The sequence below is a fragment of the Anastrepha ludens genome, chromosome 2 (assembly GCF_028408465.1).
Source record: "Anastrepha ludens isolate Willacy chromosome 2, idAnaLude1.1, whole genome shotgun sequence".
Taxonomy (NCBI): Eukaryota; Metazoa; Arthropoda; class Insecta; order Diptera; family Tephritidae; genus Anastrepha; species Anastrepha ludens.
Window position 1 is genome coordinate 17,317,972 of NC_071498.1, and position 22,781 is coordinate 17,340,752.

Genomic DNA, 22,781 nt, shown 5'->3' on the forward strand with positions numbered 1-22,781 from the left:
GGACATGACATAGAACAATGGTATAAAACATTGTAGGTGTATACGTTTATAGTTATTGTGAATGGGTACGAATGTAGGGAGGAAGGCATAATTTGGTGGTAACCGCGCAGATGGATTAAGTAAATTGTATACCACTAGTAAAATGCGACACGCTTATAATTTGCTCGCTGTTATTTGGCTACAATCCCTTCTGATCACAGGGAATGAGGACCTGCCGAAATCCATTAATAGCGATCAGAACGGAGAAACAACTAAGTCATTATTATCAGCAGGTGTTTGTGAGTAAATATAATATGAACCTCAATTTTGTCTGAGCTTACTTAATACATATTGCTTTTTAGATGCAAAGTTGTTTGCTGAACGCCGAAGGGAGCATCAACTAATGATAAGGAAAATGTTGGCATCAGAAAACTATGAAAAAAACTTCAAGCTTTTGCAATTGGCCTACAGGAAAATTTTTGAAGTATGAATTATGCTAAAAGATCATGTTTTCCAACGAAAAACTTAAGAAAAGTTGTATATCTTTGCATAGGTAATATTGGAAAAAAATAGCACACTGACTTCTTATAGTTTTGTGCCAGCACAAGAGCCATTTCCTCAGAATAGTGATTTACAAGATGCAGTCACCGTCACCTTGGAAAACTGCTGTATTGCAGCCGAAAGTCTATTACATTTTCCTGAGATAAGTTATCGTATATTTGACAAAAATAATTTTTTGCCATGGAAATTAATGCTGAATTGGTGCAATGAATTTGTCAGCTCTTTCTCATATCTCATCGATGAATCTACAATCAAATTGATGGATCTTTTACTCCAAGAAATCAACGAAGAGCAACGCACGCCTAATTATGTGAATCCTTACAATAAGGCACTTAATAATCACGCAACGAAAAAGCGAGAGAAACAACATAAGAAACTGAAGAAGGGTCCATATTTGAGCGGAGGCAAAACAGAGTTATAGTAATCTTGTTCTCTTTTTACATTGTATATTTATGTATAAAACCTAAATTATTAAAGTAAAAGAAAACACACGCAAATTCATCGATTGTCTGTATTTGGGGCAATTTTTTGTTGCAACAACTTCCCATAACCTCCTCGACCGGCATCGTAGTCTGTCCTATATTCGTCACGTACTTGCCCACCAGTTTTGCCACGTCCGTACTGTCGTCCTTCTATAAAACCAGCATCCCAATCCACACGTATTAGGCGATCATCTAATCGTGTTCCATTGACGTATCTAACGCAAAAATTTATAGTCAATAATTTGTTTATGTTAGGCTTATACCTTTTACCGCATTGCCATTTCCGCGTCCGCTCGCATATAATATTCGACGAAACAGAAGCCACATGGAGTTTTTTTATACTTGTCCAATCCCATTATAATACGACGTACTTCACCACAACGTGAAAACAATTCGTGAATTTGTTCCTCGGTTGTATAAAATGAAAGATTTCCCACATATAATGTGCACGATTCACGCAGGGAACGCTCTTGCTCGGACCGCGAACCCTACAAAAGTTTGCGAGAGATAGCTCTATAGATATATTAACTATTCTATATTAAAAAAGTACCTTGTAGTGTTGATCGCGATATGAGCTTAAATCTACTGACCCCGCTGACATTATTTATATTTTAAATGAATATTTAATTAAAAAATGTACTATGGTAGATATTTGTTTACGATCGTGAAAAAGCGGCTTCGAGAAAATAAATGTCAGGTTTTACAGGTAACTGTCAAATGTGCAAAATTTGTCTTTGTGATCCGGTCACAATAAACTGAATTTAGTAATTACTGGTGAAAAACTGAAATTCTTTTTTTACATTTATAAACTTGTATAAAATATAAAGTGGAAACCAAAACCATACAAGTATTCTGCGATCCCTTTTGAAATAATACTGAATTCTTAAAAGGTTAATACTGCAATTAGTGGAGGTACTAAAGTATCATCCCTGCCAAAAAGAAAATACATGAAACCATTCTAACTGAAATAAAGAAATGCCACAAAGAAAGTTTTGTTGAAAATAATTGATAATTTACTGCCTGGTAGAGAAGATTTTCAACATGCTGAGATTGGAGAATATTTGCTGATGATAATAATCCTAAAGTAAATACGAAAGGAAATAATGAAAAGAAAGTAAAAATTAATGTTGGAAGTACTGATTAGCAACGTTCAGTAGAATGGAAGGCACGGGCACACCAGAAGTGAAATATCAAAAGTTGGCCAGTGAATACTCAAAAGTACGCCCCTTCAGTGTTATATATACAAATTAATTTATATTAATAGTTCTCCTTTATTTATTGAAGCTACGCGCGCGGGCTAGTGTACTGAGAAAAGCGGTCTTGGATGAACAATCGAAAGGAGACAGTTTGCGTGAACAATTGCGGCAAAGTGAAACGGCTCTTCGTCGATCTGAGCAAGAAGTAGACTCTTTGGGTTTTCGCAACAAGCAATTAGAGCACAGAGTAGCAGTTCTGCAAGATGAAATTGCTACACGAGAGGGACGTACTATACGTGACAAAGACGATGGTCGAAAGCGGGTGCTAACTGGCAAAGGCGATTCGCAGCAATCGTCAGGAGGAGTGGTGCCGGCAACAGTCAGAGGAGGTGATTTGGCGCAGGATGCTCTAATTTTCGAAGAGCTACAAAAGAAAATAATGGAAAATGCAGAACTAACTTCGATGGTTTGTTAGATTTCGCTGTTTGCATGTAAATATTCTAATTTTATTTGATTCGAGGTCGATGACAAGGAACGCGATCTACAACTACATGCTGAACGTTTGGCTAACTTGGAACAAATGCTAGAGAAGCGTGTCGCTGAATTCACTGATGCGGAAAACCGCTTACGTCGCGATATGGAAACACTACAAAAACGGAATTCGGAGCTCGAAACAAAGTTGGTCGATGCAGTTAGTATAGTAAGCATATAAAGTTTTGAAACTCTCGAGAAAATTATTATTACATTTTGTTTTTAGTTGGGCAGTGAGGACGCTTTAAGTGTTTCTGGTAGTGATAACACCCCATTACATGTTGCTTCGACACAAAATAGTCATCCAATCGCGATGACCGCAAACAACATACATGCCGTAACAACCGCCGAAGAACGTATTTCCTGCTTGGAAAAAGAGATGGTTCATTGGCGTACGCAATACGAAATTACGAAAATAAATCAAACGTGTTGCGAAGGACACGGATTAAAAGATAATACAGCAACAGCCACGTCAACGGACTTAGAAGTTGCTGTGCCAGAGTATAATAACTGCAGCTGCAGTAGTGCAGCTGCTGGTTTAATGGTTAAGCCAAATTCAACGGAGGATAAGAGGTATTTAAGGCATTTTTTATAATAATTTTTGGTGATGATTTGCAAAGAATAAGTTTTATTTATTTATTTATAAAGTGAATTTATGGGAAAACAAGGACTAGAAAACCTTGCATGTAATATTAATTACATATAAATTCAGTTTGATATCATATTAGTATTTTTTTTATTTGAAAAAATATTATTTCGTAAGTATATTATGTTTCCTAATTCTAATTATTACAGCGCTCGAGATTCAATATTGCCACCCACGAAGGAGCAACTCATTTATGACACATTTAGCCGCAAGTTTGAAAATCTCTTGAATGAAAAGTATTTGGCTGAATCTCATATTTCGTCTTTTGAGACAGAAATATCACATTTTCAAATTTGTTTACAAAATGCGACGCATGAATTAAAGGCGAAGGATGAGCAAATGGCAAGCATCAACCAGGCATTACGAATGTTAGAGGAAGATCTGGTAAGAGCATTTCCGCACCATGCAAAATTCATAAAAAGTAATTACAATTCAATTTGATTTTTGATTAGGCAACTACGCGCCTTAATTATGAAGAACAGATAAGCGTTCTCACGGAGCAGGTGATCAGTTTAAGTGAGCAATTAGCAGCATCTAAGTAAATATTCTTATTTACCTGGATAAAATGTATATGCTTATGGCAAAAAGCCAATACAGCAGGCAAATCTACACCGTTCAAATGGCAAACAATAATTGTAAATTCCTCCAAAGACGAATGTCGTAGTTGAAATTGTTGCGATGTATGCAAAAATTTATATAAAACACGTTTTAAATAGCTTAACAAACAAGCATTGTTGAATATTTAGTGAAGAAATAAGAATACTATTGAAACTTTCGAAATGACAGATTAAGTAGAAAGAAGAGTGTACGAACAGTTATATACACATTTACAGGACAAATTATGCTTAATGCATTTTGCGTTAACACTGTAAATTTAAAAATAAATATTTCAAGCGAATAATTTATATTTTCTAAATGTATAACTTTATAAGATTTGTAAAAACTAATAAATACGAATATAGTTAATATTCTTTTTCGTTTGGAATCTATAGCATCATATCCGGGTCAGTTTAATTTTATTAAACAAATTATAAAAATAGTAGTTCCTTTCAGTATGTTGTATTAAATTATTTAAATGTTCTTTAATTAATTTAATAAAGCTTATCCTCTCCTAGTATAAAAGGAGTTTTTTCTGCAATAGTACGTCACTAAAACCGCTGAAATAAGTTTATTCTATATGAACTTCATTAACTACACATTTTTGTGTGCCTAGGACTATGTAAACAGAATAAACAATCATAATTAAAAATGTTAGTTAGTGTTCTTATTAGCTCTAATCTAATTTAATTGAAAAAGAAGCACCGCAAGAGCAGCCTTGTTCGGCTTGTGGATTCGTCAAAATTCGGAATCCAGACCGTATCAGTTCCGTATGGTAATCGACTGTAGCGCCATCACAGTACTCCAGTGATACATTGTCTATGACAACTTTTGCATTTCCTTCTCCAAAAACGATATCATCGCTATTTAAATTGTTGTCTAAATCAAATTTATATTGAAATCCAGAACAGCCACCACCTTCTACAGTAATGCGTAGGAAAGAACCACTTCCAGATATTTCCCGCAAGCGCTTAATACATGTGTCACTAATAACTAACTTTGCCTTCTCTGGCTTAGATTTTGGGTCTTCTGAGGCACCGGTTGTGGTTACATCAGCTTTGCTAGTAGAAAAGTAGTTTAGCTGACCGAGCGATTTGCACGGTGACACAGCAGTTATTTGCCTATAAGCGAAAATATTTTATTTAGGTAAAACATTTTATTATATTTATTTACCTGTGGCAATTCGCTCTAAGCAGATTTCTCAAAGCAAATGCCATTTAAGAAAGTTATATATTTACTCCTCAAAAAGCACTTCCGTTTGAGGATTTTAACAAATCTATCGAATTCGGCAACAAAATCAAAACAAAACTTGCATAACGCCATTGAACATACCCTTTTCAATCAGCTGCTTTACAAAGGAGTCAAAACAGAAGGCAGGAGAGAAAAGAAAACTAAATGATTTGAATGTACATAGTGCTGGAAGGAATCGATGTTTGCTCATATCGATATTTCGATGTTTTCGTGGGAAGAACATCGGTGCAACCATCTGCTTCTAAAAGTCAGTTTTTCAAAACATTTGTACATTGGAATTTTTTTAATTAAATGCGAACAAAATTATATAACAAAAACAAAGTTTTCTTCCGGTCAGAAGTGACAATATAGACAAATCAAAAGAGATGCTTCCGTTATAATCAATAAATATAATGGATTAATATGCTTTGTTAATCACTCGATCCCTCTCAGCAAACGTTGCAGGAACACAGACGAACTTCTTTACATACATTTATAATTTAAAGGACTTATCATTGAGATCTCTAAGGAAAATTTTGTAATTGATTACTTATTAACGTATTATGAAGATATGGGCAAAATAAAATCATTTGTCCGAATATTTTACGACTTATTGATTTAGTGAAACTTTGAAATGGGAACAACAGATTTTGGTACCGCTAGAAAGTTGGAATCCTCCCCTCACCAAATATTATTTATCTGAGCTTATACCTTTCAAGTTATTTGATTTTTTGTATTAACCACACAACGCCATTTCTCAATTGTTATACTTTCACAAACACTTTCTATTATTTAAAACTGTTAGCATTTTTAAATTTTAGTTATTACTTATATGTAATACAAATATAAAATAACTTTAATTTACACTCCAGCATGTAGCGAAATTTGTTCGAAATTAATAGTGAACGAACGCTTTGCGGTATAGTAGTAGGAACAATTATCAACCATCGCGGAAAGCGCATTGATGTTAATAAATTTAAAAACATCGATTCATCGATAACATATCGATGCACTTGCAGCACTAATTTGGCTGATTCTTTTAAACCCCCGTTCGATTTCCACGTGCACGCAAGATACCAAAACAAAACAAACTAGGGACTTGATTTCGCGAACAATTTATTTTTCGTATTTGGAGCCGAATCATCTTCAAATCCACTTGATAAATACCGATCTCTGCAAATATGGCAAGAAGACCAGAACACTCAGCACCACCTGAAATTGTAAGGAAGTATTTGAAATCTTTCATGGCACATATGCACATATTTAATGATTCTTCTGATTACCATATTTAGTTCTACAACGACGATGAAGCTAAAAAATACTCTGCAAAGTAGGTATTATGACTTTAGCTAATGTATACGCTTTTGTAACATTTCCGCTCTTTGCACAGCTCTCGAATTATAGAAATCCAAATTGAGATGGCTGAGCGAGCCTATGAATTACTCACTTTAAACGAAGACGAACAGAACTTTATACTAGATATTGGCTGTGGCTCTGGTCTTTCGGGTAGTGTACTGGAAGACAATGAACATATATGGGTTGGTGTCGATATATCGAAAGCTATGTTGGACGTTGCTGTCGAACGCGAAGTTGCTGGTGATCTGGTGTTGGCCGATATGGGAGATGGTATGCCATTCAGGCCGGGTACATTTGATGGTGCAATTTCAATATCTGCCCTACAATGGTTGTGCAATGCTGACAAAAGCTCACACAATCCACATAAACGGCTATATAAATTCTTTTCGACATTATTCTCGTGTTTGACACGTACAGCGCGCGCTGTATTTCAATTTTATCCCGAAAATGCGGACCAAATCGAGATGGTGACGACTCAAGCTATGAAAGCCGGCTTTTATGGCGGTTTAGTTGTTGATTATCCCAATTCCACAAAAGCTAAAAAGTATTTCCTCGTCTTGATGACTGGCGGAACAGCACCGATGCCGGAAGCACGCGGTTGGTATATTGAATTTGGACTTAAGTCTTAATTATTATTCGAATCTCTATTAAAGGCTCTGAAGAGGAAGAAAGACGAATAAGTTATATCAAAAAACGTGATATGTGCAGAGAAGCACGCGGCAAACCGATGAAAAAATCGCGTGAATGGATCTTGGCCAAAAAGGAGCGCAGACGTCGTCAAGGTCGTGACACACGTCCTGACACGAAGTATACGGGGCGTAAACGAAGTGGAAAGTTTTAGATTTTAAGAAAAGCTAAAATCAAGTTTTCGGTTTATGTATTAGATTAAAATTTACTAAGCAAAAACTTTAAATACAATTCTTCTAAAACATAGAATATAAAAATAAAAGCGTATAGCACTCTGAAGATAATCAAAACACGATTTATTTACACATTGCATATGTCCTTTTCATTTAATCACAACTATTTTTTAGGGGGTGACGAGTTGGTATTTGCATTTGTTGAATCACTCTCGACGTTAGTTTGCCTCTCCGTAGTCTCTGCAAGGATACGTCCTTTTGGGTTGTCTAAAGATGATTCCACATAAAATATTGCATACATGGCCACCACAGCAAAAACGAGACCCAATAGCACCATTTCATTTTGTGCAGCGAACACATGATCGCGACTCTGTGCTTGTTTTCGATCGAATCGCGCTTTGGCATCTTGTCGTCTTTGAAAAGATTTACCATAATGGGCACGAGACCATTCATCAAAGTCATATATGGGCGTGCGGCCCATTTCATCGGGTACTGTCGACTTTTTAAAGCGAGATTTGTAAAACTTCGTTTCAGGATCGTCTTCCACTTCCGGTTCATACTCAGTTGGCCGGGCATATGTAGATCCTGCTGTATGTATAATGCCTAAAAAAAGAAAACATAATTAAAAACTGCACACAATCAACTATCAATAATTACCTTTGTCATATAATCTTCTAAGGCGATAGTTGCCTAATACTTCATACGCCTGACTGATTTCTCGAAATTTTTTCGCAGATATTTCACAGCCTTTATTTTTATCTGGATGATATTGCATCGAAAGCTTATAATATGCTGACTTTATTTCGCTCTGTGTAGAGCTATTTGTTATTCCAAGTGCTTCATAATAGTTGGAGTTTTTCAGCGCTGAGCTTGTACAAATATACTGTACATTACCGCTACTGCCGTGCGACGTCAAAATCCCACGCAGTATTAACTGACACTGTCTGTTATACATTACCCGCGTCCACTAGAGTGCTGCAGTTCTTCCGATATATGAAATTTGTTTTTATTTCGGTTATATCATTATGATTTTGGGATGTTTGTGTAAAAGTTTGACAGAATTCACATCACAGCTGATGAAAACAATTCATTGACATTTGAAGTTCATTGAAAAGAAACAAATGTCACAAAAGAAAAAAGTAAAATCACTTATGGACTAAACAGAATTGCATAGGACAACAGGTAATGAGCTGATGAAGTTCAGTGAAGAGTTGATTTATTACCGTCGGAAAAATCAGTCGTTTAAACACAATGCGCCGGGACGGTTTTCAGGTGACATTTTCTGGTTACAATAAAATTTCTTTTGCAGCGAAATCCTTTCATTTGTTATGTTTGTGATTGTAACCAATAAATACTTAAAGACTGTTGCGAATAAGACTTTGTTCGCTGCGAGTGCCGACAAACTCTCTCCGTTCACCATAGATGACCTTGATGTACGGTTCAACAACAATGGAATGATGTGTAATTGCACGGTGGTCGTCATATAAAATTGCAGCATGAGTGGCGCAATTTTTTTTTCTACTTTTACACCTGTCTCGCTTCTTTTTTTATATAAATCAATACTTTAATGCATAAAAAAATGCTTCCTATTTATCTTAAATTACATGAAGTAAAATATTATCGAATGTCGAGGCACGTTATAAATGTTCTAAGAAAAGTGTAGAAAGTGGCAATACCAGACACTGTTTGCCAAAGTTTATTTTTGTCGCAACTTTTGCGTTTACATTTACTTATTGAAATAGTGAAATAATTAACAATATTTTGCTGAATATACCAATAATATGATGCAATTAGTGTTGAAGTAGTATAATACGGCAGTTTGGTGGTTTATTGAATGAATAATTAGTGATACAAATTACACATTTTAAGGAATTCCTTTTTGTTAACTTTTGAACGGCTTAAAAGAATCACCCATCGTTTTTGGAATATTAATATTACGATCAAGACAAGTCTATTGAGCACCCGGGCTGCAAACTGCTAATTACCGAAATTATAGTAGAATGTGTCAAACTATAGTGAAGTTGCTGGAGGCATTTTGAAAACAAATAAAAAACTATTAATTTCGGTATTTTGGGAGTTATAGAGGTTGTCAAGAGACCCCTACCTAACTTCACCTGCAAGTTTAATTCAATGAATCATTACTCATGCGGCTTTACATCATAGATGACATTACCCTAAACCTAACCCTATTTTTCTATTGGAAAAGTACGTGAACGGAACTAAGAAAGAAAAGATATAAACAAACGAAAGTAAATACGGAGAAAAATGTCGGCAAAATTTATAAATAGAATTTCCACTGATTTGTAAAACCAAAACGATAGCTTTTCTGAGTTTTCATGAAAATTCACGAAAACGAAAATTCAATGCGAGCAGTGCTGCAGATGATCGAGAAAGTTCGGCAATTGAGGAAAACAGTGCGTTTGTCGGTCAGCTGAACTTATAAAAGTGCACACCTTTTAGTCGCCGCAATCTAACAAGCACAATTCTTATTATTGACGTGACTCAACTGTGAATATAAAATTAAAAAAAAATATTTAATTTACAAATAAGGAATAATAATTAATAAAAGCAGCAATTAATATTTGTGAAATGACGAATAATACAAATAATTCCACCGAAAATGAGGAAGAAGCTCTGACCTACAAAACCGAAGGCAATGCGGCATTCAAAGGTGAAAAGTGGGACGAGGCCGTTAAATGTTATACCAAAGCTATAGCAGCTGGACAAAAACACAAGGAATTATCTGTTTTCTACAAAAATCGCGCTGCGGCATACTTGAAGCTAGGCCAATACCAGGCTGCCTTAGATGATTGCACAGAGTCTTTGCGCATTACACCAAAGGATCCCAAGGCACTATTTCGTCGTGCACAGTCCTACGAAGCGCTGCAAAAATATGAAGAAGCTTACAAAGATGCCACCGATTTGTTTAAAGAGGATCCCACTAACAAATTAGTACAGCCAATGCTGCAACGTCTGCATCAGATTGTACAGGAACGTGTAGCTCAGAATGCCAAGACATCCACGAAGGTAAAGTAATGTGTCCATTTATAAATTCTTTCCCATTAACTGCTGGTTCTGTGTAGCAGTATAATTCAGGACTTTTTAGTTCAAAGGCCGTAAAATGATACTATTTTGTTCGGTGAATCCTATATCTCGTCTTGTCTCGTCACCAGGCGCCCGTGATCCTTATTTGTGACCCACTCACCAAACACCCTTCTTCCTTTGGACCCACCCCGTCGAAAGAGCTTTTTTTGCTACGTTATTTCCGCGATTCACCGTATCTACATTAACCATCATTAGGCTCAAGTCCAACACGACGGAGGGCAGTAACAAGGAGGCGATAAAATTCGGTTATTGTGTTTCGCGTGATGCGTAGATTTGCGCCAATAATTTATTCTGTATAGCTCGATGGAATTCTCTTTAATCATCCACGCTGATGATTGCTCGATAGATGCAACCGGCAATTACATTGGCTTGTGTTCAAAAGCAGGGCCATAGAGAGCATATCCGGGCCCCGGGGGAAAATTGCAAATGCGGGCCCTTTCCAATAATGTCTAATTCATATAAATAGGTATAATCTCGAGTCCGGGCCCCTCTGAGAACTCCGGGCCCGGGGGATAAAGTACCCGATCCCCTAAGCACGCCAGAAATCTCCTCTTTGGGCCAATGAAGGCCCAGGCGAATATAAAAGATCCTCGCCGCCTGACCACAAACACATACAGGTTTTAACAACATTCACTGAGAATACAGCCTTCCCACCCATTGCAGGCGAAGTGCTATAGACCTTATCCAGAATTGATACCGATATAATCAACAAATGCCCGGCATGTCAATGTCCCCCGCATGACACTGACGACCTCTTCATATGCCCGCTTAAACCATATTCGTTCAACATCCCTCTCCCTTTGGTCCCACCCCATTGAAACTGGCACTTTTGATATTAATATGTCGATCACATTGACGACGATGGTTTCACCGCACTAAGCAGGGATTTGTAAGCAATAATAACAACAACAAAATCCATAATTTTATGAAAGTAATATGAATTTTAATTTCAGGTCAACCAAATGATGGAACTTACTTTTGATTTTGGCGCTCCAGTAGATAAACGGCGTTCCGGAGCGAACAATCTATTAGTTCTTGCAAAAGAAGAAGTTGGTGCAGACATGATCTTCAAGGCTGGATGCATTACGAAAATTGCCTCACTGACCAAAGTAGAAAAGGATCCTGAAATTTATTGCAATCTGATTCGTGTCGTTGGCGAATTGTGCAATGGCTCAGTAGATCGAACCAAAGCAGTTTTGCGGGAGTTGGGTGTTCCATGGTTCCTTCATGTACTAGATCATAAGCACGAGGAGCGAGTTACGGCTGCACAGTATTGCTTACAAATCATCATTAACTCATTGTCGGGCATGGAGAACAAGCCGGATAGTAAACCCAATAAAGAACTTTGCCAGCAGAATCAAAAGGAAATCGACACACTTCTCACCTGTCTAGTTTACACAATAACCGATCGCACGATTTCAGGTCCAGCACGTGATGCCATTATCGAGTTATTGACGCGAAATGTTCACTACACCGCACTCGAGTGGGCAGAGAGATTGGTGGAAATTCGCGGATTGCATCGTTTATTGGATGTCTGCTCAGAGTTGGAAGAGTACAAGTATGAGAGTGCGATGGAAATGACGCCGTCTTCACGCACAATAGCGTCTGTGTGTATGGCGCGCATCTACGAGAACATGTATTATGATGACGCCAGAAAGCGCTTTGGCGAACAGATTGACGAGTATATCAAAGATAAACTCTTGGAACCCGATATGGAGTCTAAAGTACGCGTGACTGTGGCTATTACTTCTTTATTGAATGGGCCACTGGATGTTGGCAATCATATTGTAGCGCGGGATGGCATCTTGCAAATGATCTTGGCCATGGCCACTACCGACGATGAGTTGCAACAACGCGTCGCTTGTGAATGTATAGTGGCCGCTGCCTCTAAGAAGGACAAAGCCAAAGCACTTTGCGCCCAGGGCGTCGATATTCTTAAAAATCTATATAAATGCAAAAACGACAATATACGTGTGCGCGCTTTAGTCGGACTCTGCAAGTTGGGTAGTTACGGTGGGCAGGATGCTGCCATACGCCCATTTGCTGATGGAGCTACAAGCAAATTAGCCGAAGCTTGTCGCCGTTTCCTAGTAAAACCGGGCAAGGATCGTGATATACGTCGTTGGGCTGCGGACGGCCTGGCTTACCTTACACTTGACGCTGAGGTTAAAGAAAAGCTGATCGAGGACAAAGCTGCAATTCATGCGCTAATCGATTTGGCACGTTCCGGGGATCAATCCTGTCTTTATGGTGTAGTAACGACATTTGTAAATCTCGTGAATGCCTACGAAAAGCAAGAGATCTTGCCGGAGATGGTAGAGCTGGCGAAGTTCGCTAAGCACCATATACCGGAGGAGCACGAATTAGATGACGCCGACTTCGTGAATAAACGTTGTACGGTTCTGGCCAACGAAGGTATCACAAGCGCATTATGTGCGCTTGCAAAAACTGAGAGCCACAACTCTCAAGAACTGATCGCCCGTGTACTTAACGCAATATGCAGTTTACAAGAGTTGCGCGGCAAAGTAGTGCAAGATGGTGGTGTCAAAGCATTGCTGCGCATGTCATTAGAGGGCACCGAAAAGGGTAAGCGGCATGCCTCCCAGGCTTTAGCGCGCATCGGTATTACCATAAATCCCGAAGTGGCCTTTGCCGGACAACGTTGTTTGGATGTAATACGCCCACTCTTGAATTTGCTGCTGCAAGATTGCACTGCACTGGAAAACTTTGAAGCGCTAATGGCGCTCACAAATCTAGCGGCGATGAATGAGACTGTGCGTCAGCGTATCGTCAAGGAGCAAGGTGTGTCAAAAATTGAATTCTATTTGATGGAGGATCACTTGTACTTGACCCGTGCGGCGGCACAATGCATCTGCAATCTGGTGATGTCAGATGACGTGGTGAAGATGTTTGAACAACCTAACGATCGTGTCAAGTTCTTGGCGCTGTTGTGTGAAGAGGAGGATGAAGACACAGCAAAGGCTTGCGCTGGCGCGTTGGCTATGCTAACGTCAGTTTCGAAAATATGTTGCTCCAAAATGTTAGAAATCAGTACATGGTTACAGGTACTGCACACGCTCATTGCCAATCCAAGTCCCGAAGTGCAGCATCGCGGCGTGGTAGTCGTATTGAATATGATTAATGCCGGCGAGGACATTGCGCAGAAACTTTTGGAAACAGATGTTATGGAATTACTTAGCGGCTTGTCACAATTGCCAGATGAAACTCGAGTCAAAGCGCGCGAGATTGCGCAACAGTGCCTGACAGCGGCGGAACGTTACAATATTATTGCAAAAACGGACGATGCTATGGTGCCAGATGTCTTTGAAGAAACGGCACGAATTGAGGAAATCGAGGAGTAATTATTCGTACAAGATTTTACAAGTTAGGTAAAGATTGCCGTAAGTGCCAAAGTAACAAAAAAAAAAAAAATACTTGCGCATGTATTCGCATAGGTTTTATCTGCTATCCTGTTCCCACTATATATTTAGTGTTACACCACAACTTTTTTATGCATGTACTTATTTTTTACTAAACCATTTGGTCGACGAATTTACAATAAATTCATTATTGATGTTTTAAAATTTTCATCCTATAAAGTTTGAGTTTTAGTTGAAAACTGCAGGTATACATTTATTTCCTCATGTTAACAGAAACCAAGTTCTCATTCGAGGCTTTGTACATCTTTTCATTGGGGGGGATTTTTAGACGGCGGGTCCGTACGAGTGTACGGAAGCTACCCAGAGGATTCTTGGGCTAATCCCGGAAGTTGTGAACTGCGTGAATCATATGTAGAAGAATCGTCCTGGCCACTCCCAAGTGAATTCTGATCAGTAACTTTCCCCATTTGCACGGACTTCTACATATGGAACCATCCTCCTTTTGGACTAAATAGGCATATGAGTAGTAAAGTCCTCTCTCTACAAGGCTCTCATCATGCCCGTCCTAACGTATGGTGCAGAAGCTTGGACGATGACAACATCCGATGAAGTGACGCTTGGAGTGTTTGAGAGAAAGATTCTGCGTAAGATTTTTGGAGCTTTGCACGTTGGCAACGGCGAATATCGCAGGCGAATAAAGATCCAGCAGCTACGCTGGCTGGGTCATGTCGCCCGAATGGATACAAACACTGCGGGGGCCTACTGTGCGCTGGAAAGGTCAGATGGAGAAGGACTTGGCTTCACTTGGTGTGTCCAACTGGCGCCGGTTAGCACGAGAAAGAAACGACGGCTTTATTAAGCCCGGCCAAAATAGCATAAGCGATTATCGCGCCAATTAAGAAGAAGAGTCGAGCAAAGATATAGTGAATAGAAGGGGCCTAAGTTCATATTAGATGCCGAAACCGCCACTAAAACAATCCCTTCTCCACTTTTGGGGAGACTCTCTTCCACTTTCTTCATTACTTTGCTTCCATGAAGTGGACCAGTTCTATTTACCCATGTCTGGGTCCACCATATTTGTAGCCAGCTTCATCTAGTCGCTACTTGCTAACGCTTGGCGAAAAGAAGAGGCCTAATAATGAAACAATGAAATAATCAAATGGTAAAGCACTTTTTTCTAGTAGCAGTCACCCAGTGGTGGACAGTGGATAAGTACATATATGTATGTACTGGCATGTAATTTATGTAAAGCCTCTTGCTAAAATGGCTAATGTATAAAATGTAGTACTCTAAATGAATAAATGAAAAATGGACGCATTTCTTTCGAATAGTTTAAAGGCTGTTTTGGTCGTTGCAAGTCTTTGGAATTTATTTGGCATATAAATGTATACATACGTACATACATACATATGTACTTATTCTGTTTATTGCCAAATTATTTGTCATACGAGTCACTTATAGGCAGGAGCACAGCAACATTTGCCGCTAAAACAAATTGACTGTTAATTAAAATAAAATACGAATCGGGTATTGGGACCAAATGTGAGTGTAAAGAGTGTAAATTAAGTGGGGCTTAATAACGCAAATCCATGAACACCATGTAGAGTCAATCATACTTACGCGCATACATAAAAGAAATACATACCGACATATACGAGTATGATGATATGTGCCTTCTCTCCGTTAAACACGCCGACATGCAGAACAAAATTGACGATCTGTCCTCAACCTCAGTGAACGCAGGGCTAAAAATAAATCACGAGAAAACGAAATCCATACAAATTCGATCCATAAGCAGCCGCCCTTCCTCTTAAATGGTGATCAAATTGAGAACGTTGACACCTTTGCCCAGGGCCCATCATTTGAAAGGGCCCGCATTTGCAAGTTTCCCCCGGGGCCCGGATTTTCCCCCGGGCCCGGATATGCTCTCTACGGCCCTGCCTTTGCCTACTTGGGTAGTATCATTGCCGCTGAAGACAGTGCGAAACTAGACGTTATCGCCAGAATAAATAAAGCGAACGGCGCATATGCACAGCTCCGAGGTATCTGGTCTTCGAGCATCCTCAGTATACATACAAAATGGCGGATCTTTAAGAAAAATGTACTATCAGTACTCTTGTATGGATCGGAAATCTGGCTCATAATTAATTGGATAGAAAACAAATTTCAAAGCTGTGTGAACAGATGTTTACGCAGGATATCGAAGATAAGTAACAACGATCTATACGAGAGGTGCAAAATCCAGCCGGTAGCTCACATGATAAAACTGCGAAAATGGAGGTGGATTGGGCATACGCTTCGCAAAGAATCCTTCGGGATTGGAATCCACAAGGTGTTCGCAAGGTTGGCCGTCCAAAAATATCTTGGGGGAGAACTATCCAGAAGGAAGTTGAAACGTCAGGAAAAACTTGAAACGAAATCAAGCTTCTTGGCATAGAGGGCACCTCAGTCTTCATGCTTTTTGTAAAAAATCAGTTGTTTGTCAATTTTAGTCTTCAATTGAGTGGTTTACGCCTCTCGATTTGAGGCAATTTTTCTATGTTTGCATGAAAAAGGACCCAAATTAATGCAAACTGCTGCTGCGAAATATATGGGAAAGTCGAAGTAGTTCGTTAGCAAGTGGATAAATCGCTATAAAAAGGTCGGTAACGTTGATGATTTTCCTGATCGTGGAAGTGGAAGTAAAGTCTCAAAAAAAAGACGAAAAAAAATTCTCGCATTGTTCTCGAAAGATCCAACTTTAACTTTGACCAATAAATTGAAATATCGCAGTACTTTGAAAAAACCAATGTTGAGTGCAAAACACGTGGAAAAACGAGTGGAATGAGCGAAGGAAAACTTGGACCGCGATTGGAGCAACGTAACGGAGTTGTCTCTTTAGATTGGTCTTCTCAGTCACCGCATGCAAATCCCATAGAAAATGTGTGGGCTCTGATGAAAATGTAGCTTCGCAGACGCAAGCCATTTAATTTAGATAAACTTTATCGACAAATTAAGAAAATTTGGTGTTCTTTCCCGGTAAAATATGCAGAATAACTAGTGAAAAGTATGCCCCGACGATACCAGGCCATATTTGACAATGTAGGAGATTGGACTTGCTACTGAAGTAAAGGGTTTTTCAATAAGGGCGGGTAGATGTTGAAAATGTCAATCGTGGCGTTTGCTGTGTGGCACGTAGCGCCGTCCTGCTCGAACCACATGTCGTCTAGGTCCATATGGTTCAATATGGGCCATAAGAAATTGGTTATCATCGTTGTGTAGCGCTCGCTGTTGACGGTAACCGCCTCACCAACGTCGTTTTCAAAAAAGTACGAACCAATGACGCCGCCGGCCCAAAATCCACACCAACGGTAACTTTTTGAGGATGCATAATCACCTGGTGAACCGCGTGTGGATTGGTGTCGTCCCATATACGGCAATTTTGTTTGTTAACACAGCCATTCATCCAAAAATGCGCCTCGTCACTAGAGATGATTTTTTGCCCAAAACTGGGGTTCTCTTCCAAACGATTCGAAGCCCAGTCAGCGAACAAACGGCGTTGTCTATGGTCATCAACTTTGAGCTCCTGGGTCAGTTGGATCTTGTACGGGTGTAGGCCCAAGTCCCGACGCAAAATTCGCCAAGTTGAAGTCTGCGAAAGGCCAAGTTCTTGTGCCTCGGGTTCTGCTGTACACTTTCACGGACCGCGGCAATATTCTCGGCTGATCTTGCGTTCCTTGAACGTACGGGTGTTGACTGATTGTTTACTGACCCGGTCGTCTCAAATTTGTCCACCAAACGTAGAAGAGTCGACTTTGAAGGGCCACCACGTCTACCGAAAAATGGGCGCAATGCGCGCAACGTTTGCGTTAATGAACACTCATTTTGATAATAAAGTTTTATCATTTGAACGTGCTGTTCAATCGTGTAACTTGCCATGATGATTTGGCATAAGCAACTGAATAATAAACAAAAGATTTGACAGATGTCACCAAAACAAAATGGCTGCCACAGGGCGCCAAAAAAGATCCGCGCCAATTGAAAAACCTTTTATTTGCATTGAGTACTGACGACCAAATTATCAATAAATTTGCGAATATTCGAAATTATTTAACAGTGACCACGCTCTTATGTAACAGACTGTATGCTCCAGTGAGAAAAACACGTACCGATGATAATGATGATGATGATAGACGAGTTAGCATAAGTAGTTTAAAAATTGCTTGATGTTATATCGTCGCAGTGCCAGGAACCCGATCCGGACTAATGAATGGTCAATCATATTTGGTATACAGCTAATCAAATATACTTGGCACGCCTTCGACACACGTATTTAATATATCCGTGTCCTAGTAGGCCATCGCCACCGCTGTATTACAAGTAGATGGCAAAATATATACAGTATAATCTCGATAATTCGGACAATTAAATACCAGGGGTTGTCCGAAATATTGAATTTTCCGGATTATCGAGTGGGTAAAAAATTTAATAGAAATCAGTGGATCAGTAATTAAATGAAATAAACTTTTATTTAATCTTAAATTGATTAATATTCAATGAGTTATATGTACATATATTAGTTTTATTCTGCCGTGAAATAATTCAATATATTCGTTTGCCGCAATTTTGTTTCATTTCTCTTTTTGAAGGCAATATCTCTGAGACTCACAAGTTTTAAAATGTCTCCGGATTCAAATTCCTGTTCCTCTGCATATTTAATACAACTATCAAATGCGACAATAGCTTGAGAGTGCGAAATTTTAGTCCCATCCTTCGTCATAAAGAATTTTGTTAAAACATTTTCTGAGCACACGTTCATCCACATTTTTCCAAGCAATAGACGATAAAAAAGCCACATCTTTTAATGTAAAGTTTTTAAAGATTCTGGGAGATTGATCGTTGGGCTTTACCGACATCCGACAGTGATTGGGGATGGCAAGTTGCATTGTCTAGCAGTAAAATGGCTTTGGCTGGTAAATTCTTTTCCTTTAAGTAACGCTTTACTTCTTTAACGAATGAGTTTTCAAACCAATTTTTAAAGATTTGCTCTGTCATCCAAGCATTTTTGGTATGGGAGTACCCAAGCGGAAGGTTTACTTTTTTAAACGCTCTGGGGTTTTTGGCTTTCCCTATCATGAACAATGGAAGTTTATGTTCTCCGGTTGCATTACAGCAAACTAGAAGTGTTACTCTTTCTTTTCCAATTTTGCGCCCGGATGCGGATTTTTCATTATGTAATGCAAGGGTTTTTTCTGGAAGTTTTCTCCAAAACAAAGCAGTCTCATCTGCATTATAAACCTGATCATACGTAATGCCCACTTCTGCAATTTTCTTTCGCAATTTTTCAATAAAGGGTAGCACAGCAGTATAATCATTGGAAAGTTTTTCGCCAGATATTTTTAAGAATTTAATTCAATATCGGGAGCAAAAATTACTAAACCAACCATTACTAGCCACAAATTCCACACTTTGTCCGTAAATTTGGGAACAGAATTGTTTGGCCTTTTCTTTGATGATTTCCGAGGAAATCGGTGCATTGTTTCGTCTTGCGTTTACAAACCATTTATAAAAGTGGTCTTCCATCTTTTCAAACTCCGCAGGTCGCATAGTTTTACGCTTTCCAAGGCCACATTCTGTTCTAGCAATGTAACTGCAAAATACAATATAATCAAAGGAGTGTAAGCTCTTCTTACAAAATGTTTTCGTTTTTTACCTATCAATCTTTAATCCACTTGATTTTATGTCCGAAATTGTAGATTTACCTACATTGTATTGCGCAGCTAGCTGTCGAATTGACTGCCCTTCACTTAGTTTCTTAAGAACTTCTTTTTCTGGTCTATGGTTAAAAACGTATGTTTTTTCTTAGCTGCTGGTGCCATAGTTAAATTTATGCAGTCCACAGTTAAAGAAATTATGGAGTTAATGTTTGAAATTAGCTACTGAACTACACGTTACGCAAATATGCTTATGAATATGAACTAGGAGGCTGACGAGCACTTAAACGCACTATTCACGCAAAGTAGTTAGCAGGGGAGTCCCCTTTATAAAATAAAATAAAAAATAACGGAATTCCTTTTTATTTCAGCATATTCACTGGAAAATAAAGAAGTGTCCGAATTTTAGAGGTACATGAATGCGTGGTGTCCGGATTACAGAGACTTCAATAGAAAACGTTTTGGTGTCCGGATTACCGCGCTGTCCGAATTACCAAGATTAGACTGTACATGCAGGGGGACAGTAAGAAATAGCAATTAAGTATGCAAAATAAAAAGGCTTTTCTTTTTGGCTGGGCTATAATAAAAAATATAATTAATTGCACTTATGTCTAGTTGTATAGCTTATGATGATCATCATCATCATTAGCTTTACTGTCTTGTGCAGACACTATTGCTTCTGCAACTACAGCTCTCCAATTTGATCGATACTTCACTACGTCTTTCTAGTTTGTGATTCGCGAATTGCGCAGGCCAGCTGTGACTTCATCAATCCAATGCTTACCTGGTCTTCCTCGTTCTCTGTGTCCAATTAGTAGTCTATGGAACGCTATGTTCGTAGCTCGGTTTTTGCGCATTCTGTACGTAAGCTCTAACCATCTTATTCTTTGACTTTTAATGAAACGTATTGCATTTTCACGATAAATATGTGCCTGTTACGTTCGTGGTCGTTGAACGTACTATTTCGATGTCCAATAACTTTTCGGATTTCTTTTCGAAAACTTAACAGAAATATTTGTTGTACAAGTATACTGCAACCACAATACGAATTAATTTTTTGATGGAATAATTCAATTATTTTGAGGTTTTCAAACTTTTACCAAAGAATTTACATATTTACCTTTCAACATTATTTTTAATTTTTTTTTTATGTTGCAAGAATATGAACTGAAATAAAATAAAACAATTTATTTTTCAAAAAAAATTTTCTAAGACCAATATTTTGGCGTTAAAAATGTATATTTTACAAACGTTTTTTTGGTTGTCCTACTAACCACACAAGAAACGAAAAATGTATAAAAAACAATACGCGCCATTAAAGCAAATGATTTTGTAGTCCTTCTTCGCCCGCAATTCGGCAAATTGATTTAGCTGTGAACCATCTTTTTGGCTTACTTATTTCTGTTAGTTTTGTAATTTAGGCAAATCATAACCCTCCTCCTAAGGGCAAATTGAGAATGCTCATGGGCATTCGCATAGGTCATTGCATATACGCGCTCATCTGCACAGGAATATGGCCCACTAATTCTTGTCGTTTCTGCCATCAGTTCCGGAAGCTGCAACACACCTTCTTCGTAAATGTGACGTTACAGCGCCGAGAAGGTCGCGACAACTCGGCTAGATGCAGCCAGAAGAAAGGCATTTACGCTCAGCCCAACCCAGGCCTCTATCTTAGGTTTATAAAGGGAACTGGGTTTGATGAGGTACTGTGATGAGTAGAAGGCAAAAAAAAAAAAACCATGCGATCCAAGTGCAAATTTCAATTTATTCCTTCATTCATTCAAGAACTTTTTATCAATATCAGAGAAATTTTTAAAAGAAAGTCCTAACTTGATGTTAATATAAAAAAAAGACAATGCAAGTATTTATTTACTGTATATTTATTTTGATTTCATGTAAGTATCGCGCGCTTCCATATCTTCCTCTGTGAAATTTTTAATATACATATTTTTGCATCTTATGCATATATATACATTCAGTGTAGTTGTATATTCCTGTACAAATTCTCGCCAGTGTTTGTTTTATGATACAGCGTAAGCCCAAAATTGAAATAAGTTTTTTTTTTATATTTGTAAGATAACTTAAATTATTTAAATCTACGCTCCGATGCGGGCAGCTCCGGTACGGGGTTGCTCTGGCTGTGAACTGTGTTATACCAAAATTATAGCAGCGCTTTAGATAATTGCATACAAATTTACAGCTTAAATTTTTAATTTGCTTCATTAGTTTTTGTTTTCGAGCCGCTATCTAAATTTTCATAATTATACCGATAACACTTTGCCGTCGGTATCTCCAGATTAGCAGAGGATTAGTCAACTTTGGCTATGCTTGGCATCTAAATATTTTTTTTGTTTATATTTGCATTTTTTAGGTAATACATACCTACATTTATCTGATACTTATTAGTTGCGCCAAAAATTAAAACAAAAAAATCAAAAATTCCTCATATGTTGCCATAAAAATTATACATTTTATCGCGAAATTCAGTTCATGCTATAATTTATATATATGTGTGTGTGTTTATGCAAGTGTGATCTACTACGGCGCCATTTGCTGCATTGCCTTTGACCTATCTTCTTCAAGCCTGACGCTTGTCAGGATTTATAAAAATAAATAAATAATTCGCGCGTACGAGTACACTTCGGTTAGGTGTTCGGCCGAGCTCCTTCTCCTATTTGTGGCGGCGTCTTTATGTTGTTCCACAAAAGGGGCGGACCACAGTTTTAAGTTGACTCTGAACGGTAAATGATTCTTTATGAGGAGGTCAGGTTTTATACATATATATACATATTTTCCCCTTTGAGTATATTCAAATAAATAACAACAACAAAAACAACTCTGTTATGCTTACTAACTGCGTTTATATGTATATATGTACATAAAGTAATTTAAGTAGCCATCTTCATCAGTTAGAATTTTTTAAAATTACAATAAACAAAAATAAACAATTACAAATAACAACAATAATATAACAAAGCAAATTGTGATCGTCAGCGCTTGAAATACAAAAGAGAAAAACAAAAGAGAAAAAATTATTAATTAATGTCGTCATATTTACTTGTATGTTTGTAAGTTTACGTATTTTCATACATATAAAAGCACCTAATAGGGTGGACCAAACAGTATAATTTTGAATTTCTATGAAGGAAAATATTCTTCAACGAG

At 38.1% G+C, this 22,781-nt stretch overlaps 8 protein-coding genes across 8 annotated transcripts in view; 4 read left to right on the top strand and 4 right to left on the bottom strand.

Moving 5' to 3' along the window:
• Nucleotides 1-58: 58 nt before the first annotated feature.
• On the top strand, nucleotides 59-1,037 carry LOC128863992 (coiled-coil domain-containing protein 134-like). Its single transcript, XM_054103452.1, has 3 exons — nucleotides 59-278; nucleotides 342-463; nucleotides 533-1,037. The coding sequence occupies exons 1-3, from the start codon at nucleotides 143-145 to the stop codon at nucleotides 959-961; spliced, it is 687 nt and encodes a 228-aa protein (XP_053959427.1). The 5' UTR covers nucleotides 59-142; the 3' UTR covers nucleotides 962-1,037.
• On the bottom strand, nucleotides 962-1,739 carry LOC128864014 (nuclear cap-binding protein subunit 2). Its single transcript, XM_054103484.1, has 3 exons — nucleotides 1,573-1,739; nucleotides 1,293-1,510; nucleotides 962-1,237 (listed from the first exon to the last, which is right to left on the bottom strand). Exons 1-3 carry the CDS (start codon nucleotides 1,621-1,623, stop codon nucleotides 1,039-1,041), a joined length of 468 nt encoding a protein of 155 aa, XP_053959459.1. The 5' UTR covers nucleotides 1,624-1,739; the 3' UTR covers nucleotides 962-1,038.
• A 25-nt stretch (nucleotides 1,740-1,764) lies between these two features.
• Nucleotides 1,765-4,363, top strand: LOC128863970 (uncharacterized). The gene is made up of 6 exons (XM_054103416.1): nucleotides 1,765-2,240; nucleotides 2,307-2,684; nucleotides 2,739-2,918; nucleotides 2,976-3,322; nucleotides 3,545-3,779; nucleotides 3,848-4,363. Exons 1-6 carry the CDS (start codon nucleotides 2,181-2,183, stop codon nucleotides 3,935-3,937), a joined length of 1,290 nt encoding a protein of 429 aa, XP_053959391.1. The 5' UTR covers nucleotides 1,765-2,180; the 3' UTR covers nucleotides 3,938-4,363.
• Nucleotides 4,364-4,548: 185 nt separating this feature from the next.
• LOC128864010 (iron-sulfur cluster assembly 2 homolog, mitochondrial) lies at nucleotides 4,549-5,310 on the bottom strand. The gene is made up of 2 exons (XM_054103476.1): nucleotides 5,166-5,310; nucleotides 4,549-5,113 (listed from the first exon to the last, which is right to left on the bottom strand). Exons 1-2 carry the CDS (start codon nucleotides 5,207-5,209, stop codon nucleotides 4,669-4,671), a joined length of 489 nt encoding a protein of 162 aa, XP_053959451.1. The 5' UTR covers nucleotides 5,210-5,310; the 3' UTR covers nucleotides 4,549-4,668.
• A 939-nt stretch (nucleotides 5,311-6,249) lies between these two features.
• LOC128863977 (probable 18S rRNA (guanine-N(7))-methyltransferase) lies at nucleotides 6,250-7,538 on the top strand. The gene is made up of 4 exons (XM_054103429.1): nucleotides 6,250-6,442; nucleotides 6,515-6,552; nucleotides 6,613-7,175; nucleotides 7,232-7,538. The coding sequence occupies exons 1-4, from the start codon at nucleotides 6,404-6,406 to the stop codon at nucleotides 7,417-7,419; spliced, it is 828 nt and encodes a 275-aa protein (XP_053959404.1). The 5' UTR covers nucleotides 6,250-6,403; the 3' UTR covers nucleotides 7,420-7,538.
• LOC128863985 (dnaJ homolog subfamily C member 30, mitochondrial) lies at nucleotides 7,539-8,523 on the bottom strand. The gene is made up of 2 exons (XM_054103441.1): nucleotides 8,096-8,523; nucleotides 7,539-8,041 (listed from the first exon to the last, which is right to left on the bottom strand). Exons 1-2 carry the CDS (start codon nucleotides 8,391-8,393, stop codon nucleotides 7,602-7,604), a joined length of 738 nt encoding a protein of 245 aa, XP_053959416.1. The 5' UTR covers nucleotides 8,394-8,523; the 3' UTR covers nucleotides 7,539-7,601.
• An 848-nt stretch (nucleotides 8,524-9,371) lies between these two features.
• On the top strand, nucleotides 9,372-14,162 carry LOC128863961 (protein unc-45 homolog B). Its single transcript, XM_054103404.1, has 2 exons — nucleotides 9,372-10,465; nucleotides 11,497-14,162. Exons 1-2 carry the CDS (start codon nucleotides 10,028-10,030, stop codon nucleotides 13,903-13,905), a joined length of 2,847 nt encoding a protein of 948 aa, XP_053959379.1. The 5' UTR covers nucleotides 9,372-10,027; the 3' UTR covers nucleotides 13,906-14,162.
• Nucleotides 14,163-21,514: 7,352 nt separating this feature from the next.
• The window catches only part of LOC128869445 (uncharacterized), a 146,693-nt gene continuing 145,426 nt past the window's right edge, over nucleotides 21,515-22,781 (bottom strand). Inside the window, exon 4 of the mRNA XM_054113449.1 lies at nucleotides 21,515-22,612. The gene's annotated coding sequence lies outside the window, so the exon portion shown is untranslated. The remainder of the gene's footprint in view (nucleotides 22,613-22,781) is intronic.